Source organism: Phocoena phocoena, chromosome 16 (genome assembly GCF_963924675.1).
Source record: "Phocoena phocoena chromosome 16, mPhoPho1.1, whole genome shotgun sequence".
Classification (NCBI taxonomy): domain Eukaryota; kingdom Metazoa; phylum Chordata; class Mammalia; order Artiodactyla; family Phocoenidae; genus Phocoena; species Phocoena phocoena.
The window spans coordinates 29,912,152-29,935,395 of record NC_089234.1 but is presented as its reverse complement, the minus strand read 5'-3'; the positions used below and the strand labels follow the sequence as shown (position 1 = coordinate 29,935,395).

At 53.5% G+C, this 23,244-nt stretch overlaps 1 protein-coding gene across 2 annotated transcripts in view; it reads right to left on the bottom strand.

The window, feature by feature from the left end:
• CRTAC1 (cartilage acidic protein 1) overlaps nucleotides 1-23,244 on the bottom strand; it is a 135,093-nt gene that overhangs the window by 27,325 nt on the left and 84,524 nt on the right. For both annotated transcript variants that reach the window (XM_065893874.1, XM_065893873.1), the window contains exons 4-5: nucleotides 12,432-12,568; nucleotides 7,143-7,299 (exon numbers count right to left, since the gene is read on the bottom strand). In XM_065893874.1, coding sequence (XP_065749946.1) covers nucleotides 7,143-7,299; nucleotides 12,432-12,568 — 294 coding nt within the window. The remainder of the gene's footprint in view (nucleotides 1-7,142; nucleotides 7,300-12,431; nucleotides 12,569-23,244) is intronic.

Below are 23,244 nucleotides of genomic sequence, written 5' to 3'. Positions count from 1 at the left end.
AAGTTAATGAGCACTCAGGCAGACCTGAGTGATGCTAAGCCAGGTGCCCTCACCAGCCCGCTTCTGGACAGGGCAGAGGTTTCCACTGTGCTAGTTTGGGATGGAGGTTCTTTTGGTCCCCAGGCTCCTCCCATCCTCTGAGATTTGTCCCTGGAGGAAATCATGGGGCCTTTCTCACCTGTGCAGGTGGAGCTTGCCCACCAGGGGCCGGCTTTGGGGCCAGAGTGGGGCAAATGGCATCGCCGCAGGCATTGTTCTCCTGGTGGGGCTCCTCGTTAACACATCCTGGGCCCTGTGCCCCCGGATTTCTCCCAGGTAGTCTAATTAGCTCTCAAGGAGAGCTCAAGCCTTGTGAAAATGGAGCCACTGAATCCACAATACTGCCGGGAGAGCCTTCATTAGGAGAGCCCAGGCGTGGGGCAGGCTGGGAGGCTTTCAGACGCCTTTCTTTTCCTAAGCCAGCAGGGAGGGTGCTGGGCTACAACCTGGGCACCTCTTCTGCCCATTCAAAGAGTGCTGCTGAGTGGCTGCTGGCAGCTGTCCCTGCCCTGGTTCTGCCAAACTCCAGCCCAGGATCAGGCTTTGGTGAGAAACCCTCGGTCTTGTCTGGGTCCCCAGCAATTCCAGGTGGGGCTCCGGGACTTGCTGCCATGCAACTCCATCCTTCTTCCACCGCTCCAGCATCCTCCAATTTCCTCTCTGCCTCCGGCTCCCAAGCTGTGACACATTCCCTTCATTTTCTACAAGGCAGGTTATTTCCCTCTTGGACAAATTTCTAAATCTTTCTAATTAACTAATTGGCTTGGGTTGAAGCCTTGCACCATTTGTAACCTGTAATTACTAGAAAATTGCCATGGTAACCACACTACTAATTAGTGACAATTTATCGCCATGGCAACTGGACCATAACAGAGATGTCACCCACACCTCTTTCTTGGCAAGTTTTCTGCACAGTTGGGGAGCAGGTGAGTCGGCAGCCGGGGAGCCGGCCTCTTGGGCACGAGCCCCAGCAGCCTGTCAGGATGGAGAGCCAAATGGGGGTCTGAGGCAGGGACAGCCAGGTGCCTGCACCCCTCGCTGAGGCCGCAGGGGAAACTCTACTTCCAGGTCCATCATGTTAGCTCTCTTCAAACTAATAAAATCCATCCATCTTAAGGGTAGCCTGACTCTCCCACTCCCTGCCCGGTCAATGACAGAGGCCCCTCATTCCGCAAGTATCTTCTACCTGGACCTTCCCCTCCTCCCCTAGCTCTTCCCCCTAAGTCTCCCTGTCTTCTCTGTTACATCCACCCTGTCTCCTGGCCTCCTAAGGTTTAGCACACACCTTATGGGGCTGCCGGGGCAGTTAGGAACATCTTTATTTAGCCCTGGAAGATGATGTCCCAAATAGGGAGTTGAACTCCACTTTACATCAATTAATTCTTTTATACTTGAGGCAAGAACATCCTCTTGGGGGCAAGCAGTTCCCCAGTTGGGGCTGGAGAGGCACACCGGTTGGTAGGAAAGACTGGGGATCAGGAAATTCGAGCTGTGTGACCTTGGGCATGTCACTGAACCTTTCCGGCCATCTGGTTTCTCACCTATAACGCGAGACTGATAATAATAATAGCCCCTTCCCAGGTTGTCATAAATATTAAGTGAGCTGGTTTTTGGAAGGTACCTTGGAAAACATCAGGTGCCACAGAGTCATTAGTGGGACTATTTCCCACCTGCTGGGTGAATAATGTCCCTTTATTTTTCCAGCACTTTCAAGCTTCAAAGGCCTCCTTGTTCTGCTGTTGGGTGTGAATGCTGCTCCCTGCCCATCCCTTCCTGAAGGCTTCTCACTCTGTCCACCAGGCGGGGTGGAAGAGGTTGTGACAAGGGAAAATGCTTCCCTACGGCCCCCTCTTCCTCCTGCCACATTCTGACACCCCCTCTGATCCGCTCAGTGGGCCTGAGCCCACGGGGCAGCCCCGCTTACCCTTAAGAACTGCACCCCTACACTTGGGAGATGTAGACCCAAGTCCAATCTGGGTGCAGCCAATCCCTCTCTTAGACTGCATCAGGGCAGCCCTCGGGCTTGGAGGTGGGGAAGGGAAAGAGAGGCTGCAGGGAGCGGGGCGCTTCCATGCTGCGGCAACTGTACAGCAGAGGGCCCGGGATGAAAAGGCAGGGGATCCGCGGTGCTAAGGAAAAGCCTCCAGGGGCTGCCCGGCCTCTGCACCTTCTCTGGAGGCAGGAACTTGGGAAGTGTGCCCTCCAGGCCTTGGTCTCCCTCCGTGAAGTGGAGGCGGGAATGAGAAGGTCTGCAAGGCTCCTTCCAGCTCTACTTTTCAGTGCATCCTCCTGGGCCCCTCTACAGTCTGCACCATGGGGGATCCGCGGCGAGGCTGTCAGACAAGGAACCTGGACCTGTGGGACTATTCTGCTGATTAATGATTCTAGTGGATGCTAAGGCCTGCAGGTTGCCGAGAACATCCAAGATATTGTAAAAGAATAGCAAAGCACTGGAACATGCAGGGGTGGAGGAATGGACAGTGTGTGTGTGTGTGTGTGTGTGTGTGTGTGTGTGTGTGTGTTGGAGAAGGAGGTGTGAGAAGGGCAGGATGATAACAGCCTAAACTTCCTGAAATTCTAACACAGAATCATACTGTGTTAGGGCTGGTGTTGCTACCCCCGGGGTCCTCTGAGAGTGGTCCAGATGCTGGGCAGGGTTCCGAGTGTACTGATGTGGAGGGTATTAGACAAGGACATTCCCACTCATCCCTAATCCCTCTGGTCTGTCCCTGCAGGACATTGAGGGAGATGGGGTGGCAGGAGGACAGGCTCCATCATTTGTCCACTGGTGGGAATTTTCAAACCTTGGGCACCTGGTGGGTACAGGAGGGAAGTCGTTCCTCTCTGTATGCCCACCCCCCGAGGCAGGGAGGGGGCTGGAAGTAGCTGTTTCACGAGGGAGGGCAGGAAAAGGAGGGGCAGGAATAGCTCCAGTTCAGTCCTGTGTACTAGGTATCATGCACGATTCACCTCACCTCATCATTTTCTAGGTGAGGAAACCGAGGCTCAGGGAGGCATAACTGCAGCCAGCAGGCAATGGATCACAGTTGAAACCCATGTCTGAGTGACCCCAGAGCCACTCTGTCCCCACAGCATGCTCTCAAACATTTCTACTCAAGTTCCCTCTCAGCAGAAGAGGAATCTGTACTCCTGGTAAGGCCCAGAATGGCCAGCCATAGGCTTGACATTAAAAAAAAAAAAGCCTCTTGTTTTAGCTGAAGAAAATATGTACCAAGATTGCATTTGTATTCTATAACTTCTGTGTTTGCTTTGAATAAAAAATGATGTCCCTTCCTGTCAATCATCTTATGCTTCTGACACTCCGTGTTTCCTGGGGCTTTGGCGGGCCTGTGGCTGTACTCCCTGGGGGTCCCGGGCCCTGGCTGAGGAGCCTGTCACTCTAGCCCTGCCTGTCCCCAGCTGACAGGTCTGGCTGCACGCCCACTGAAAGGCCAGCACTGCCTGGGAACCCGGGAGACTCTGAGGCCCCCACTCTGCCGCCCCGGGTCACCTCTCTGGAGCGGCTGGTAGGGGTCCTCCAGAAGGCCTCAGCTGGGCTGTAGGCATCTCTGTCTCCTCCATTTACTTCCTGTAAATCAGATCTGCCCTCTGTTTTGTTCTACGCTGCTCCCAGCCAACAGCAAAACTCCCCACCCAATATCATAAATCCACCTTCATTTTCTTTCCAAATTTCTTCTAAGTCTTCTTTAATCACCACCTTGCAGCCTGGACAGATGCTCCCTAAAAGGGTGAGGCCAAATTGCAGAGCTCCTGGGGAGGGAGTAGAGGCCAGGGCGAGACAGGGTCCAGAGTAAGGAAGGGAAGAGAGATGGATTCCAGTGGGAACAGGGCTGAAGATGCCCACGCCTGTGCCCAGGACTGGAGGACATGCCAGGAGACACATGCAGAATACCTCCAGGGCAGGGGTTAGCCCTGCTTGCTTTGTGCTTTCCCCTGGGCTCCCTACACCCAGGAGATGCCCAGCAGAGGGTCCTGGCATCCTTCCTTCAGAACCTCAGAGGAGGGTGTTGATGTCTGCTACACTCGGTTGGTACTGCCTGTGTGCTAGGCCCTGTGCCAGGCATGCTCTATGTTTATCTCCTTTAATACCCCCCATTTTTCAGGTGAGAAAACTGATGCCCAGAGAGGCTAATAAGTTGCCCACTGCTGCCTGGGAAGGAGGACATGGTGGAGGCAGGATCGGCACCCAGTACTCTGGCTCCAGATCCTGTCCACTTAGCAGCTCTGCTCCACGGCTAGTTCAAGGTCCTCAGAGAGGCTATGGGACGTTCCTGAGATCATTCGGGGCCAGAGAGGCAGTGCAAACTTTTTGGTCCCCACCTTCCCCCACCTTGAGTTCCTGCCTGGCTCTCTCATGGGGAGAACTAGTTCTCAGGATTCCCATGCAGGGCAGTTCAGGCTCCAAGAGGCTGCAGGCAGCGGGGGTCTTGGAGAACCAGGAACCATGGGGGAGTGGCCTTCCCTCTGCTCAACTCTGCACCAGCAGCTCTGGCTGCACCGCCCTCCAGGGGCCCTCGAGTCCCCCGAGAGCGGGCGCGCTGGCCGCTAGATGGCACTGTAGACCCAGTAGAGCGGCGGCCGCAGGCAGAATCCCGAGTCCGGACGACATGCCTCCCCTCCTCCTCCCGCGGAGCCGGACAGCCCGGTGCGGGCTTCGCCATTGCCCGGCCTGCAAACCGGTATGCCCTGGCCAACCCACTGCTACCCTGAGCAGCCCAGGCCAGGCAGCTGTTTCAGACAAAAAAACAAAAACAACAAAAAACCGGGAGCCGCAATTAAAGTCCAGAGGGCCAGTCCCGGGGGCTGAGTTTTCAGCGGTCGGGCCCCTTCCTCTTTCACCAACCCCTTCTGTCTTGCAGGCTGGAGCAGGATTCTCAAGCTGGAGGTCATCAGAAAGGTCAGCTGGTTGTGGCAGCTTAGGCATCAGGGGCCGGGGCTCTAAGTGCTAGTTTCTCTGCAAACCTCCTGTGTGACCTTGGGCAAGTCTCTTCTCCTCTGTGGACCTGGATTTGTTCTTTTGCAAACAGGAGGTTCTCCAGGGTCTGTCTGGCAGATGGGTGTTGTGTGCCTTGGCTCCGGGGACCTGACTGCACATCTGGCCATGGCTTGCTTCCCTCACTGCCTGAGTCTCTCCCCACTCCCCAGGCCCCGGGGCACCAGCCTGGAGCTGAGCACTGGCCACGTGGCAGAGCCTCGGCAATCAGGCCCTTACATTGGGGTCCGTTCCTGGGGCTCAGGAGGTTGCTCTGGGCTCGTTTTCCAGCCAGATGTCCATGTGTTGTGAACAGAGTGACGACGGGGGCTGCACAGTAGCGTTGTGGGGCTTGGAGGGCAGGGAAAGGGTGGGCTGGGAAGGCGGGCAGACAGAATAGTAACTTGGTGGGCCAAATAGGTTCTTGTCAGCCAAATGGCTTTTGGAAGTCTGCAGAGCTGCTCTAACATGTCCTCTGGGCATGCCAGCTGCCCTGGCCTGCCTGCATGCTCCACGGAAGCTGCTGTCCCTTCCTTGAGCTGCCCCGTCCTTCCAGCACAGCCTGGCACAGTTGGCCGGTACCCCTATCCCCACCCTGTGCTCCTCAGCGCTCTCCTCTTGGTCCCCTCCTTCCCCGTCCCTGGTTCCTGCCAGCCCTCTGCCAGCCCCACCAGCGTGAACAGTGTCCCCTATATGCTCACACCCAGCCTTCTGAATTCTTTGATTCTGTGTATAACCCTCGCTCCCAGACCTTGCCTCCCTTCCGGCTCATCATTTTCAAGTGCTTCATCTCCCCAGTCTACCCTCCTTCTCCTGCAGATCAAGGCACTTAATTGCCAAACCAGCCCAGTGCATGAACTGAGAACTGTTCCGAAAAATTGTCTGCACAAGTCGAGGCTGAGGCTCCTGCATGTTTACTCCTTTTCCCAGGAAAACACGGTTGATTACTGACATTCAGCCTCTCTGCTGCATGTTCCCAGGCAGAGCTCTCGCGCATTCTGATGGAGCTGAGCTGTGCAAACTGTTTTATTGTCTAGCCGTTTGTTCCCACAAACTTTGTCAGTCAACATCAATCTTTCCCTCTCACTGAGGTGGAGAGCTGGCTGGAGAAAGGCATGGTAAACTCGGGAGCGGCTGTGACAACCCTTTCTGGGCAGGACTTTGAGATGCTGCCACCACCCAGGTGTCTGGAGGCAGGGGGAATGGCCCAAATGACCCTTCACGGATCCTTCCAGCCCCCAAATTTGGATCCAGGCCAGCTGCCACTTGGAATTCTGCAGTGCAAATTGGGATGGATCTATCGGGAAGGTCAACCACTGAGGGAATTTCTACACCCAGAGTGCAGGTTGGGTGTGAGCGAGGCCAGAGTTCACGTGAGAAGCTGTGTACACCTCTGGCTTCCTGATTTTTGGCACCCCAAACAGGAACTGGATTGCTCTGCCATCAGCAGTCTATTGGCAGATTATCAGAGTTTAGTCAGCAGCCGTGCTGGAATTAGAAAAACAGCCTTCCCTAGAACAATCTCCCTGTCAGAGACTCTGACAATAGGTCCCCCATCCAGAAAGATGTGCGGGGAGCGTGACTTCAAAGAAAGTGCTGGAGAGGTTTTGGAACAAGAACACAATTCTTTGAGCTCAGTTATCTGAGACAGGATCCAGCTGAAGGTTAGGGATTTAGCACTCAATTCCTGGCCGCTTATGTGTAGGTAAATAATTTCATCTGCTGTTTGGCAATAGAGAATGCTTTAAATCTTGGCCTCTGTGATTTGTCGGTTTTCTCCTACAGAACCTGTTCACCCGTCATTTGGGTTACAGCAGGGAATGGGGCAAGAGGGTCCAAGGAGAGGATGATGTGGTGACGTTCTTGGCTGTCTGACGTCACCCACTGGGCCCCCCCCAAAAGCCCACCCCTGCCAGATGTCTCATCATCTGGAGAGGTCGCGTGGGAAGAAGCCATCTATGGGTGGTGGTATGGAATAAAGCCTTCATCCTCCCTCCCCAGAGACACAAACCCACCCTCTCCGGTGGTCTCTGATGTATTAGACTCAGCCTTGCAGGGTTCCAGCCCCCAGCCCCTCCAGCTCACAACCTCCCCATGTCACTCCGCCTACCTGTGTATTTGCTGACCCCAGCCTCAGCAGCGACGTCTCTGAGCGCCAGAATGCCCCGGGAGAGGTCACTGGCCTCTGGATCCATCTCAATGAGGGCGTCAGGGCCCACATTACCGTAGGCGTAATTGGCGATGTAGATGGAGTAGCGTCCGGAGCCCTGAGGAGGAAGGGACGGAGGGTAGTTGAGCAGGACCACGGTGCGGGGTTGAGGGGGGGGCGGGGGGCCCAGAGAGCAGCTCCCCCGCTCCTCTCGCAGGACCATAGCTCTTTCACAGGTTCGGCCTCTGCTCCCGGGGTCTGGCGTGCGTGACCTTGCACGACACAACTCCAGAGGTGCTTTTCATAGAGGCTACGAAGCGCACGACACCCCCAGAGTCCTACAGCAAAGCGGCCCCGCTTTTCCTTCCATCCTGTTCCAGAAGAACATCCCTCCCTCTCCTCCACAACCACCTTTTTATAGACAGTTTTCTAATGTGCCTTCTCCTCCAGCTGAGCTCTCTCCAGCTGCCAGCCGGGGTAGCTGCTCAATAAATATTTGCTGATTGATTGATCTACCAATTCCCATTATTCTCAGTCTCGCTCTCCCATTCTAGCTCGCTCCAGCCAAGATGACAAGCAAATTCGTGAGCCATCTCCCTGCCCCACCTCCACCCTGTACTTCTTCACTCCTCCACTTGGGTAGCTCGATAGGCTCAGCTATGCCAGGCTCCTCCTTCCCACTTCCACCCCCTTGTTTTTCCCACGTTACCAGAAAGAAATAGTATATTGCTCCTGCCTTTATAACATTGTCTCAAATATGGATGTATATTTTCCCCTTTGCATCCAGGAGAAGCCCTGGGCACCAGCTCCTCCTTGCTGTAGGCATTCTCTTCTCTAGTCCAAGACACAGCTGATGAAGATTCTTTCCTGCCTGTTATTATAATGGTGTTATTTCTTCAATGGATACCTTCTTTCCCCCAAGAGATCCACACAATTTCTCAACCCGTTTTCTAGCTTTCCTCTTATCCCTTGCAGCATTTCCCTCCAATTAATCAGACAGTACATATTTCTTGAGCTCTAATGATGTGCAAGGTGCTGGGGTATAAATGTACTTAAGACCATGTCTTTGTCCTTAGGTTGCTTATAGTCTAGTTTAAAGGAAGCTGACAAGGACCTGCTGTATAGCACAGGGAACTATACTCAGTATTTTGTAATAACCTATAAGAGAAAAGAATCTAAAAAACATAGATATATATGTATGTATAATGGAATCACTTTGCTGTACACCTGAAACTAGCACGACATTGTAAACCGACTCTACTTAAATAAAAAATAAAAAAAAACAACGAAAGAAGCTATAAACACAAAACAACCCAGGAAAAACAGCTGAATTTAAGAGAGCAAAGTGTGCTCTGTCACCACCTCTTTTCAGCCCTCTTTGCTTTCTTCTATTTCCCGTCCAATGGTCCCATGAGAGCCCCTCTCACCTAACTGGTCACTTTATCCCTTCTTTGGGACCATTTTCTTTGGGGAAACTGATTAGGAGCCACTTGGGTCTAACAGGTGGGTGAAGCCAAGGAAGGAGTTCAGGGTCTCCTGGCGGAAGCAGATGCATCAACAATTATATGTCTGATTGAGTGTGTACAGGGTTTCCTGGGTGCACAGAAGAGGGGCTCTTAACCCAGAGGAAGGGCACCTAGCCATGGGGAGTTCAGGAAAGGCTTTCTAAGAGAAGTCTTGGCTGGGTGAAGTGAAGGGGAAAGAACCTTCCAGGCAGAGATGAGACAGAGAGCGATGAATGTCGGGAAGCCACAAACAGTTCGTTCAGTGCTGTCAGAATGTACAAAGCAAGGGCGGGGGGCCTGTCGGGGGAGGACGCTGGAGAAGGTGGCCAACCTGTTCTGTAAAGACTTCTCGGCCCCTTCATTTTTGGTTCCCTGAGTCTCTAGCCTGCTACCTGGGAATCGATGCTTTACAAGTCTTATTACTCAAAGTGGTCCCTGGACCAGCAGCATCCGTGTCACCTGGGAGCGTGTTAGAAATACAGACTCTCAGGCCCCAGCCCAGACCTGCTGAATCAGAACCTGCATTGCCACAAGATCCCCAGTGATCCCTACACAAAAATGAACTTTGAGTTGCACTGCGTTACAACATGGTTTTGTGATTAGGGGAGAACTTTGAAAGGTTCTTGCCCATCACAGGAGCTTGGTATATGTGTGTGGAATGGCTGGATGAAGAGAGAATGAATGGGGCCAAAGGGGAAAGTGCACCACCACTGTGACGCTTCCTGACCCTACCAGCTGTTAGCAATCTCATCGACAAATGGGCAATTAAGCCCAGATGAACTGAAATGCACTCTGCTAGAAATTAGGATATTTATAAAATTCATTTATACCTAGTTCCTTACTTCAGTGTATTGGGTTGACAGAAAAACATAGATGTGTTACAGTTATAGAAGACTGAAGAAATTCACATGTGAACTTGACCACAGTAATTCTGGGAGGGGGAGCTAGTTCCAGGGGAAGGAAGGTGTTTCTGCAGCTTTGGGTCAAGGGCAGTGGGTCTCACCCTGTAGCCAACCTCAGAATCACCTGGGGGGCTTATGAAAACGTGGATGCTGGGTCCTATCCCCAGAGTTTCTGATTCAGGAAGCCCCAAGAATCTGCATTTCTAACAAGTTCCCAGGTGAAGCTGGTGCTGCTGTTTCAGGAACCACACTTTGAGAACCACTGGTCTGGGGCTGTCAGTCTGGATCCTAGTCACAGCTCTGCCTCTAACTGGCTCTGTGCCCTTGGGCAGGTCCCTCACCCACTTTGGCTGTATCTCCTCACGTGTTAAGTGGGAATCATAACCCCCCTGCTTCCTGGCAGGGCTGCTTGAGAAGATGAAATGAGACAACGCATGTGAAAGGTCTTTGAAAAGATAAAAATGCTATATAAACATGAGGCATAATCATTATCGATCAGGGAACGCTTCTTGTAAGAGATCGGCTTTGAGCTGGATCCAGAAAGGTGGATGAGTGATGAGGCACCTGAAGATGAAGGGCAGAGGTGTTCCAGGTTTGGGACAGAGAACGGATGAGGGCTGCGAGGGGAGCGGGAGAGAACGGCACACCGTAGGGGTTGAGGCTATTACCTGGTGCGATGCTGTCAAGCTCTAGCATAATTCAGAGTCACCTTTGGGCCCAGTTGAAACCAAGGCTGCGGGGTCCCACCCCCAGGGGCTCTGATTGGTAGGTCTGGAGGGCGGAGTGGGGTAGGACCTGAGAATTCGCATTTCTAACAATGCTGCTGATGCTAGTCTGAAGCAGGTATGCTAACAGGGGGGTAGGGGTTGTGGGGCTGAGGAAGGAGTAGGTCAAAGGTTGTAATAGAACCTGGGGTTAGAAATGTGTATCTGATACGGAGGCAGGGCGGCAGGGAGGTGAAAGGCATCTGATTATTTTCAGCCAGGCAGGGCTCAATTCCTGCCTTTGCCTGCCGCATACTGTTGTGACCAAGGTCAAGTAGCTTACTGCTAGAAGCCTTAGTTTCCCCACCTGTAAAATGGGGATAATGATAACACGTACCTCATAGGCTTGCCCTGAGGATTCAATGAGATGGTACGTGGAAACCACTTAGCACAGAGCTTGGCACGTGGCCAGTTTAACAAGCGTTAGCTATTATAATATTATTATTGTTTTTGTTATGTTAATATTATCTTCTTAACGTTATGATTGCTCTTGTATTTTCCCATGCCACACTGCATCCCCGTCTCTCAACTTCCACACTGGCATTGACCTCTCCACAGTTCTCAGGCCTCAGGGGTGGCCAAGGTGGTGGCTGGATGCAGAAAGTAGCCCCTCTCCTGGCGGCAGACCAGCCGTGTGGGCGTTTTCTAGTTCCCTGAGGCTGGGCCTGAGTAGGGAGTGAGCGAGCCACAGGTGCCCGCCTCCTGTGCTTCGTGCCGAAGTGCCTCTTTTTTCCTTTCTCTTTTTGCACTTCACATGGCGCCTCCCTCCTGTGGTTAAGCGCGCTGGTGTTCAGATGACCTTGTTAGGACAGAGCGAGTCTCTTTGTGATTAACCTTCAGGCCCTCCCACCAGTGCTGAGAAGATTCCTGCCTTAGCTGAGTGTGGCAGCCCTGGTCCTGAAGGGGTGAGACAGGAAGCCAGGAGGAGACACGGGAAGAGGCCTGGCAGCAGCACGGCCAGGCCTGGCGCCCCCCAGAACCCCCAGTCCCCGGGGCCGCTCGCTGAGCCGCCTCCCGGTTTCCTCCCACCAGGCGGGTCAGGTCAGGGCCAAGTGTGGCTTCACAGCCCGGCCTGGTGCTCTTCCCGGCACCAACTTGATAAGAAATAAGTATTTATATCTGGCACCTGCCTTCTCCCAAGGCCTCGAGGCCCCAGCTGTGAAGATCACGCTGAATGCCCAGTCCCCTCGGTGCCATATCAGTCCCCATCTCTGTCCCGAAATGAGCTGGCCCCCTTGTGCCTGTCCCCAGAATGGGGGCCAGAGATGCTCCCATGGAAGCTGGGCAGCAGCTGGGTCCCTGATTTAGTGAGGACTGTTTCGTAAAGCCAGGGAGGGGGCGGCAGGGAAGCAGGTGACAGGAGGGATAAATCACCTCCACTCCACGCTCTGGCTCTGGCTGGGTTGGCCGGGACGCACGCCCGGGGGTGGGGGGTGGGCGCCCCACAGGGCAGATGGCTGCAGCTGCTCCTGCCCTCGCCACTTGGCCTTTCTCCCCCGCACTCCGAGTTGAGCACCTGTGTGCCGGGTGGACTAGCCGGGCGGGAAAGGATTGATGGAGCTGTGGGTTAACTAAAGTACTTGTAATTCAGGCAACCCTCCACTCACCCACCCACGAGCCACTTTGCTTGTGCCTTCATTTGTTCCATAAATACTTATGGGGGAGGAGGCCTGATGGTGCAATGCCTGGCACATAGTAGGCACTTCATAAATAAGAGTTGAATGAATGAATGAATGAACACAAGGTTCAGAGCTGGGAGATTCTGATTCATGTCTGAGCCACACCACCAATCTGTTTTGGGTCCTCAGACAGGTCCCTGGTCCAAGCTGGGGCTCAGTGCCCTCCTCTGTCCAGTGGACACAATGATGACAGCCCCTGGTTGCTGGAAAGGCCTCAGACGGAGAAAGGGTGTGAAAGTATGTAGCACCTACTATGTGCAAGGCCCTGTGGGAGCGGTCTTGGGCTCTGCCCTCGGGAGCCATGCTCTGTCCGGGGACGTCTGCCTGGGGCTCCCCTCCTGGCCGACACATCGCTGTGTGCCCCCCTTCTCCCCAGGCCCCCATGTACCCCTGGACTCACCCTCCTGTCCACGCAGGCCACAGAGCGCCCGGCAAAGAGGCTGGCCACGCCGCGGGCCACGTTGACCTCGTCACTCAGGATGTCTTCCCAGCGGTTATTGCGGAACTTGAACAACTTGTCCGTGTACGTGGCCACCCCTGGAGAGAGGAGGGAAGGGAGGGCTGGTGGCCGGTGTGGCACCTACCGCAGGGGTTGGGGCCACAGGTGAACGGGTCGCCTGCGGCACGGTGAGCGCTTAGGCAGCTGCGACCCCTCTCCTGGGGACACGGAGGGATTCTCAGTTGAGAGAAGAGACTCTGAGGCTTATGAAAATGGCCGGCCCAGCCCTCAGGAACTTGGGAGGCCGTGTGCCCACTCCTGGGTGCTGAGCTGACCCTCAACACGGGGTCTTGGGGCCTGGAGCTGACCCGGGATCTCGCGGTCTGCACTGCGCTCTTGCCGCACCGCGAGCACAAGCCTGGGATTGCCAGTATTTCACGCCCAAACTCAACCAAGGACGTCTCTCTCTCCAGGAGCTGCCGCCTACGTTCTCTGCTGAACCACGGGACCTGATCTGGGTCTCAGAAGAAATGGTCCGGGCTGTCGGGTGGGTCTCTAAGTCCAAATCGAGGAAGAGGCTGGAAGTTGAGCTCTGACAGGTGTGTCACCAACACTCCAGGAAAACTGGACGGCAGTGGGGTCGGCACTCCGATGGGGTGAGGGTTTGTGGAGAGGCCATGGGCGCAGCCTGAGGGGAGCAGGTGACGCGGTGGTCAGGAACTCGGGGTTTAGAGTAAACGGGACTGAGTCTCAGGCTCGGTTCTACCGAGATTCTACTTCTAGGCTCTAGTTGTTGACTCTGGGCAAGTCTGAGCCTCAGCGTCCTTATCTGGAAATGGGGACGACAATAACAACTGCATTCCAGCTTAATTCAAGGGGTAAATGAGATGACGCACCTGAAAGATTTAGCACGGCGCCGCCCATCCCCCAAAGGGGCTGGAGGTCGATTATTCCCGTTCATAGACAGGGGGACCCTCTGAGGTGCTTCCGGGACCTCAGCTCTGCACTGCTGGGGTGCGGTGAGGGTGAGTGTGGGGAGAGTGAGTGTAAGAGTGAGTGTGAGGATAAGTGTGCGAAAGTCAGTGTGTAGGAATGCACAGGAGTGAGTGGGTGGGTGAGAGGGAGAATGTGAGTAAAAATGAGTGTAAGTGTGAGATCGAGTGTAAGAATGAGTGTGAGAGTGAGTGGATGAGTGTGAGTGTGTGTGGGTGAGGGCTGTGCACAGGAGGCTCCTCAGGTGGCTCTACCTGGGAGAGGACAAAGGGTGTGCTCGCTGAGTGGCCTCACACAGGCACCTCCTAAGACCCCGGGGACCCACAGGGGCTGGCGCATCGTCTGTGGGGCCTGGAGCTGGCCTTCGGGACGCTCGCCAGACTCCAGGGAGCTGGCACGGAGGCAGAGCTGTGCCACTCGGCCTGACCCTCCCAGTGGCGCAGAGGAGGAGGGGAAGGCCCTTTCCCAGCAGAGCGGAAGGCAGATCCAGGGGTCCTGCCGGCGTCTATGGGGTGGGGCTTGGGCTGAGGAGCCGCAGCCGGGGTCTGCACAGAGCTGCTTGGCTTGGGAGGGCGGCCCACGGGGGCCACCGAGGAGGCTGATCTGGACAGAAGCGCAGGTGCCGACTCAAGAGGGCCTGAGCCTGTGTCCAGCTCTGACTCCTGTTTGCTCGGGGCTTTGGCCGGTTCCTTATCCTCTCTGCAGCCTCGGTTTCCTCATCTGAGAGCTGGGGGTAACGGCTGTGCCTCCTCCCTCCCAGCATCGCTGTGGGAACCGCAGGGGAAAACTCTGGGGCCCCGGGTCGGCACGCGGGGACTGTCCTTTGGCCGCTCTGCGCCACCCCGGGCTCCTGGGCCCTTGTCGCAATCCCCGGGGACCAGATGTGTCTACAGATTGAGATTTTTTTTTCCTTTCACGTGTCAGAAAGGTAACACAGTGCATACACCGTTTATTACATAACACCCCCATCAGGGACCGGGGCAGCACCATGTAATTAAACACATTAATATTTCTGCAATGAAATATACGAATAGTCACACCAGGTGGGATAAATATAGCCCATAAATAGCTCACGTCAGCTCAGGGCAGGTTTTGCTATCAATTCACTTTCCCACGAACTTAAAAAAAGCACTTGAGGCTTTCAGAGCGTTCTGGATTTCAGGACTGCGGAAAAGGGACTGTGGACTGAGACTGCCATCCTCATGGCTGTTCCCGAGGCAGTGGCAGCCTTGTCATCGCCTTCTGATGCCTGGGGGCCTCCAAGGACGGCACTGCAGGCTTCCGGGTGCCCAGCTTTCACAACAGCGAGCGACCCTTGCCCTTCTCTGTCAAACCAGGGCCTTTTTAGACTGTACCTCCAGCTCGTCTAGTCCCACCTGAAATCCCGAGGTTAAACTCTACCAAAGCTCAGCCTAGGTGAGAAAGCAGCTGCCGGCAGCTGGGGCTCTGCAGAGCTCTGATGGGCACCTCTGCATTCGGCGGGAGAAATTTCTCAAGCCGCCGAGTTCCTGCCTCAGCTAGACAAGAGGAAAAAACGAGCCCAGGGTGACTCTATCCCCCTCTCTTGCCTCATCACCCCCAATTCCCCCTGCTCACATTTCCCAACATTTCCTAAAGTGTGCTTTGTGGAACCCTGGTCTCTGCCAGCTGCCTGGAGAAAAGATTTCGTGATCGTCTGTGTTCAGGAAAGACTACACCTTCCATCCACCCTTGGAGATTCTCAGTGGACATCAGTCTATCGAAACTTTGAAAAGTCCTGCAATAAATCACGGGCTTAATTTGACTTAAGCCAGCCTTTCCCAAACATACTCGGCCATGGAACCCCTTTTTGCAGCTCACCTGTCAGCATCTGGCAGAACTAGCCTTGTTCTTAGCAAACTGCTGTGCGGCGGTGTTGACTTCGGGACACGTTCTGGGCTTTGTGGCCAGAGGGGTTAGGGCGCCACGTACTGTTAGCCTCTTCCCCCCTTCCAGCCTCCTGACTTCTGAGCTGACCAGGGACGCCCAGAAGAATAAACTAAGGTAGAATGTGCAACAGTGATGCACAGCCTTGTAGATCATAAACGGGAACGGCAAAATCAATGGCAGCCCTTCTGCCGGCAGAGGCCTGGAGGCCTGGGCAACAGGAGGGATGGGAGCCTGTGATTTAGGAAGAGCAAACGCTCTGGCAGCTGCAACCTGGGTAATTAGGTGTGTCAGGAAGACAGATAAACAGTGAGCTGTGTGGGTCGATGGCACTGGCAATAAACACCCAGCACTGGCCCCTGGCCCATGTCAGCGTGTAATCCCACCTTCTGGCTCCTTGTAACTGCACTCTGCCCTGGGGCCCCTCACTGAGTCGGGGGCAGCAGCTCGGGAAGAAGAGAGGCTGTTAGTTGTAGGAGAGAGGGGCTCTCCCGAGTCCCTGGGGGTGACTCCTACAGACCGGAGGCCTGGGAGAAACAGGGCATTGAAGGGCAGGGTAGGGGGCTCTGGAGGTCATGGCCCCTCTGAGAGGCACATCTGAGGACTTCCATTCCCACCCAGACTTTGGCATGTTGGCATTGAGGGAGCATTGAAGGTCTCAGAGCTCAGTGGAACCAGCAGTTGTTGCCAGATGGCCAGTTGAGAAGGCCAAGCGGAGGAGGCCCGAGGGCCCACCACTCCCTGCTGGGTGCTGGGGGAGGCCTCATGGAAGTAGGAGTCTCAGTCCCTCACTCAGGGCACTAACAGTTCATTTGATGACAGGAGGGATAGGCAGAGGAGATGCCATGGGACTGCGGTAAAACTAATACTACTTAACATTCCTACAGAGCTTTCTATGTGCCAGGCGCTTCACATACATTCACTCACTAACCCTCGCCACAAGCCCACAAGGTAGGTACTATTTTCAGGACCAATTTACAGATGAAGGACCTGAGGCACAAGAGGCAAGGGGACTTGCCTATGATCCCCCAACTAGCAGAGCCCCGCAGAGACAACAGGACAGTACATCACGGAGATGCTGTGAAATCAGGCCACAGTGATCAGGGAGGGCTTCATGACAGAGGAGGCACCTGAACCAAAGCATCAGAGTAACAATAGCACGGCTCCAGCGTGCAGAGCACTTAGTATAACCAGGCTCTGCATGAAGCACTTCTTCTTGTTTTTTTACAATCATCATCTTGCCTAAACCCCTCAGGCACCTTGAAAGGTGGTGTAGCCCCATTTTACAGATGGAGAAATTGAGGGGCAGAGAGGTTAAGTCAGTTGCCCAAGAGCCAGTGGGTGGTGGAGACAGAGTCAAACCCAGGTCTTTCTGACTCCAAAGCCTGTGCTTCTGAGCACTCACTCCACTGCCCGTTAGGCAGAGAGGAGGGGCGGTGCTAAGGCCAGGCGGGGAAGCATCGGCAAAGGCACAGAGGGGACGCTGAGTTTGCCTAGAGGGGAGGGTTTGTGCAGGTGCAGGAGGACATCACGGCAGGCCAGGAGATAGCCACTAATCCAGCACTGAGGGTGAAGGGGCCATGGGTGGTTTCTGATCTGGGGAAGACGGTGTTTCTGGAAGATTCACCTGGCAGTGGAGTGAGGTGTGGGCTAACAGTGGGGAAAATGAAGTGGGGAGGCCGCTTCTGGAGTAGCTCAGGCGCGATCCCGGGTGACGCTACCGGGAAGGTGGGGAAGAAGCTCTGGGTGCAGGAGGCTGGAGAACGAGGGGCGGGAGAGTGTGGCTCGGTGTGGCGGATCAGAGCCAGTCCACAGTGCGGGGTTAGTGATGGAAGCAGGGACATCGGGCCAGCCAAGGGTGGAAGCAGGAGCTTGGCCTTTGAGGGGATCATAAGGTGGCCGAGAAGGCATGCCCAAGGGCTCGCTGGCCATGAGGGATGGCAGGTTGCAGAGCAGTGAGGCTGGAGCTGGGGCGGAAGGGAAAGACCAGTCTTTCTTCCTTCTCACTCTTTCTTCTTCCCTCCCAGGGAGAAGAGAGAAATCCGATGAACCTCTGCCGAGTGCATCGCCCACATTAGCTCAGTTGGTCCTCTCCATAGTCGCATCAGGAAGATAGATTCTTTGTTTTACAGACAGAAATCGGGCTCAGAGGATTAAACCGTTTACCTAACGCACAGCTGTTGTTAAGTGGCAATGCCGAGCCTCAAACTAGGGTCTGACTGCAAAGCCCCCCACCACATATTAAAGAGCTGGGCAGATTATGGAGAACAGTATGGAGATTCCTTAAAAAACTAAAAATAGAGCTACCATATGACCTAGCAATCCCACCCCTGGGCATATATCCAGACAAAACCATAATTCGAAAGGATGCATGCACTCTGTTCACTGCAGCTCTATTTACAAAAGCCAGGACGTGGAAGCAACCTAAATGTCCATAGACAGAGGAATGGATAAAGAAGATGTAGTACATATACACAATGGAATATTACCCAGCCATAAAAAGGAATGAAATAATGCCATTTGCAGAGACATGGATGGACCTAGAGATTGTCATACAGAGTGAAGTAAGTCAGAAAGAGACAAATATCATATAATATCGCTTATATGTGGAATCTGGAAAAATGGCACAGATGAACTTATTTGCAAAGCAGAAATAGAGACACAGATGTAGAAAACAAACTTATGGTTACCAAAGGGGGAAGGGGGTGTGTGGGATGAATTGGGAGATTGGGATTGACATATATACACTACTATATATAAAATAGATAACTAATGAGAACACACTATATAGCAGAGGGAACTCTACTCAATGCTCTGTGGTGACCTAAATGGGAAGGCAGTCTAAAAAAAAGGGGATAAATGTATATGTATAACTGATTCACTTTGCTACACAGCAGACACTAAAAATAAGTAAACAAATCGCCGGGCGGGGGCTGGTGGAGGGCAGTCCTGGCTCCTGAGGAACCGCATTTTTTGTTAGGACCGAGGAAATGGATTTCAGGGCTCCACGCTCTTTATGATGCTGCTTTGACAGCCTCATCCCATCCTTGCTTCTTCTGGGGCCACGTGGGAATGGGGCACAGTGGGGATGGGGGCGGGGAGCCTGAGCAGTTCATGTGCTCATCTCCCCAAATGGGATCGTGCTGGGGGAGCCGAAAATCTGGGCCTTGTGTCCAAGGGAAACATGGCTGGAGATCAGGAGACCCTAGGATCCATTTTAGGGCTTAGAGGATCCTAGGAAAAGAGGGTGGAGCCTCAGGGTTAGTGTATGTCAGGCTTTACCAGGCACAGGAAGTCCTGGCCATCCTGGTAAAATGCAGATTCTGGTCTAGTCAGTCTGGGGTGGGGCCTGAGATTCTGCAAATTTATGAGCTTCCAGCTGTTGCCAGTGCTGGGCTGCAAAAGCTGCTTTGAGAAGCGAGGTGTAGAGCATCTGGGTGCAGCAGGACTGGGCCTGAGTGAAGAGCTGTGGACAGTGGGTGCCCTCTCAAGGCAGACTCATTTGCTGTGGGGGGCAGAACAGCCTGGAAGTGCAAGGCGCCCCCGATTTCCGTTCTTCTCTCTGGCGCAGTGACTGAAGCCTCCTCTCTGAGAGGTTACCAAAGCCCTGCTGAAGGCCTAAGTATGATATGGAGCCATCCGAGAAAAGAGTCATAAATCCAAGTTCATAAAAGGAAAAATGTTCTGCCCTGCAAAACCCACCATGAGCAAAGACAAAAGAAAAATGACAAACAAGAGGAAACTACATGCAACTTATATGACAGACAGAGGGCTGGTTTCCCTAATTTATAAAGAGGTGTTACAAATCAGTACGAAGGAGGCTGATAATCAATAGAAGAAAGAGACTCAAATATAAAAAATTATGTTCAGCCTCGCTCATTTTAAGAAAAATTAAAACTACACTTAGATCCCCATTTTTTTCCTATCAGATTAGCAAATATTTTAAACAATGATGACATGTATTGGTGAGACTATTGGGGTGGGAAAGGCTCACTGGTATCAGGGCTGATAGGGGTGTAATTAGGACTGTCCCTTTGAAGGACATGCCATGCCTATCGAAACTACCCCTGTATATTCCTTTGATGCAGCAATTCCATTTCTATGAACTTACCTTACAGATACACCTGGAATTGTGGAGGATGGCGTGTTGTACAAGCTTATTCATTCGGTGGCACCGTTTGCAAGCAATCTAACTATTCGTCAACAGAGGGCCAATCCAGTAAATGGCAAGTCTGTACAGCGGAGTACTATACAGCCATGAAAAAGAATGAGAACGCTCTCTGTGTGCTGCTGTGAAATACCGTCCAAAGCTGATTGTCAAATAAAAAAGCAAGGGGCAGCACTGTGAACAGAGCGTGCTACTATCTGTGTAGAAAGGGAGGGGGGTATATGTAGATTGAAGATGGCGGAGGGTCAGTGACCATTCTGCTGAACTGAATGAGTTAATAAATAAGGTAGGGTGTGGGGCTCACAGCCCACAGTGACCCATTCAGCACCACACTCCTGCTACCCCAGGCCAGGTCACGCGGGCAGGAGAGCTCAGGGCCAAGCCGAGCAGCAGCTGGAGTAGCCGGCACAGGAACTCTGAGGGATGGGCTCTGGGCAGGAGCTGTAGGAGGTCCTGGGTTCCTGGATGTGGAGCGGGTGTTGGAGTGGGCCTCTCGTCCGCCTTTGTCCTGCACACACTCCTACCTGGTCTTTTACAGAGTAGTGTTGCCTGAAACACACTGGCTAGCACTCTTCCAGGTCAGTTAAGCTGTACGCTGCTTTCCTGGCCCAGGCCTCTTGGGACTGTGGTCAGTCTTCCTCTGTTCCCTCCCTCTTACTACTTTCCAGTTCTTAACCCTTGAGCTGTGCCTACCTGATACCCTCATCTGTGTGGTGTCTTATTTACATGATGGTCCTCTTCTCTTTCTGCTCCAAGAGTCTCTCTCTTCAAGCGGCCAGGAGGGAGGCCTGTGGCCCCTCCATCCAGGACATTTCTAAAGTCTCTGCCTTTCTTCAAGCCACAGAATTATGACAGCCGTTGCTTAGAGAGCATGGATTAGGTCCTAGACACCATAATAAGTACTTTTCATTCATTATCTCAGCTGTTCATTCAAATATATATATTAAATATTTATGGGCTTCCCTGGTGGTGCAGTGGTTAAGACTCCGCCTGCCAATGCAGGGGACACGGGTTCGAGCCCTGGTCGGGGAAGATCCCACATGTCGCGTAGCAACTAAGCCTGTGAGCCACAACTACTGAGCCCGCGAGCCACAACTACTGAGCCCGTGTGCCACAACTACTGAAGTCCGCGCGCCTAGAGCCTATGCTCCGCAATAAGAGAAGCCACCGCAACGAGAAGCCCGTGCACCGCAACGAAGCCTCCGCTCGCTGCAACTAGAGAAAGCCCGCGCGCAGCAACGAAGACCCAACACAGCCAAAATAAATAAATAAATAAAAATTAAAAAAAATGTTTACTAAGTGACATAAGTATTTCATTGGTCCTAGAGATACAACAGAAAACAAGACAAAGTTTCTGTCCCCATGGTGTTTAGCAGAAGAGTAGAAGAGATGAACAACAAAGAAATATATAACATATTTTCAGACAGCAGTAAGTGCTCTGAAGAGAAATAAAGCAAGTTAAGGGCATAGGGAGTGATAGGGTACAGTCTTAAGGCTTTCAGGGAAGACCTCATCTGAGAAAGGGCCTGAATGAAGGGAAGGAGTGAGCCTTGAGAACAACGGTGGGAAAAGCATTTTAGGCGGAGGGAACAGCAAGTACAAAGGCCTCGGGTAGGAAAGCGGCGAGCAAGAGGAAGAGTGGAGGAAACGGAGCCAGAAGGGCGATTGGCTCACAGCTGGAAGGGTGTGGCGGGTGACGGTAAAGACTTTGGATACAGTCTGTGGGGCTACTGGAGGGAGTTGAACTTATGCAGTTGATATGATTTTCCTGTACTACAGGTGAAGGGGTTGAGACCGAGAGAGGTCAAGCATCTTGCCCAAGGTCACCCAGTATGTGAGGGGCACGTCCCAGGTTTGTACAGACTGACTCCCACGGGACACTGCCAGGATGCAGGACCCCAGTGCTGACATCCTAAAAGCTGGCTGAGGGACAGGGTGGGTCCGTCCTTCCAGAGGTCTCTCCAATGCTTGGGCACAGGCCAAAGGAGCCCCCAGTCATAAGCCACGGGCAGGTGTGGGCTGGCTGGGGCTCCTGGAGAGGATTGCCAGTTCCTCATTGTGGGCAGGGTGGCAATGGCTGAGCGTCATGCCAGCTGGACCCAGGGAAGTGCTGACCTGACACAAATGGCTCCACACCCCACCCTCTGTCGATGAATCAATCGAATCACTCAACTGAAAAATTAACTCAAACCCACAGACGGTCACTGGGAGGTGCACGCCTGGGGCTGAGGCCGGGGGGCAGTGTCACCCTTACCCCAGCTCTGGGGGCTGAGCTCCAGCCTCTCCCAGAGGAACCTTCCTGGGGGCTCCATTTGCCTGCCTCTTCTTGTCTTCCCTCTGTTGTTAAACCTTCTCTCAGGCCAAATGCCTGTGCCTTGTCTGTTCTTCCTGGACTTATTTATCAAGTTTTAATTGTATTCTTAGGATGTTCAAGTTCTGGCTGGGCCAGAGGGAGGCACAAAATAACCAATACATGGACTTTGCCCTTGAGGAACTTAGTGGCTAGGAGAGTGGAGTCAGATTCCTAGAGAAATATAAGACTGCACTGGAGAGACAGGGCAGGCGTTTTGTCTGTTACATTCACTGGGGCATCATCAGTGCCTAGAATAGTGCCTGGCATACGGTGGGTGTTCAGTAGATACTTACTCAATGAGTGAATACATCAGTGAGTAAATGGGGTGACGGTGAGGCTGAGCACGGAACCAACATGACTCTGGGGTATCGCTGTCAACCTCGACTGCACGAGGGAATCACCTGGAAAGCGTTCCAATCTGATAACTGGGTCCCACCCTCAGAGGTCCAGATTGGACTGGACTGGGATGCTCCTTGGGAACTGGGCGCGTTAAAGCTCCTCAGGAGATCCTAGCGTGCAGCCTGAGCTAAGCACCGCTGCTCGAGGATTCACGATGAAACGCTCTAAGAGCGTGGGAGGGCTGCTGCTTCGAGGCACCTGACGGTCGGATCCTAGCCCCAGCGCTCCGTGTTCAGTGAGTAGAAGAGTCTGTCCCCTTCCTCTGGCATGGTGCCCACGGAGCCCACGTTAAACACCTCCTTCCACAGTTCTCCCCATTTCTGCGTCCCTCCAGCATCTTCCTGGGCACTCACTCCTTCCACAGCCGTCCCTTGCTGCTGTTCCCCTCCTGACCTTGCCCCACATTAAAGGTTGATCAGCCCATCAATTAATTGTGTCCTAATCCAATCTTGGCTTGGCTGGAGAGAGGGCAGTAAATCCAGCTGGGTAATCATGTCCTGATATTTGTGTAGGGATAATTACCATCTCTCAGGCCTCACTTGGTGGCAAGATGAGATGAAAACCCATAAAACACCACTTGGGGCTCAGCAACCAGCAGGGGCAGCATTACGGGCCCAGGGTAAAGCCAGTGTGTGTGTGTGTGTGTGTGTGTGTGTGTGTGTGTGTGTGTCTGTGTACGCCTATGGGAGCAGGGAAGGTGGTCCCCATAGCCAGGCGATCACCTGCCTCCAGGAGGTTGGGAGGGTCCTGAATGGTGAATTCACAGGTCTGAACCACAGGGTGTTGTTCAGACCAACCCGAGAGGCTGCTGCCATCTGGAAGAGTGCAGTGCATGTCCAACCTGGCCCCAAAGGGGCACTGGGCCCTGCACCCTTCAGGAGGAAGCCATGGCCTGGGACTTCCCTGCAGATGTTATGGCCCCAAGGGAGCAGACTTCCACCTGCAGCCCCAAGAAC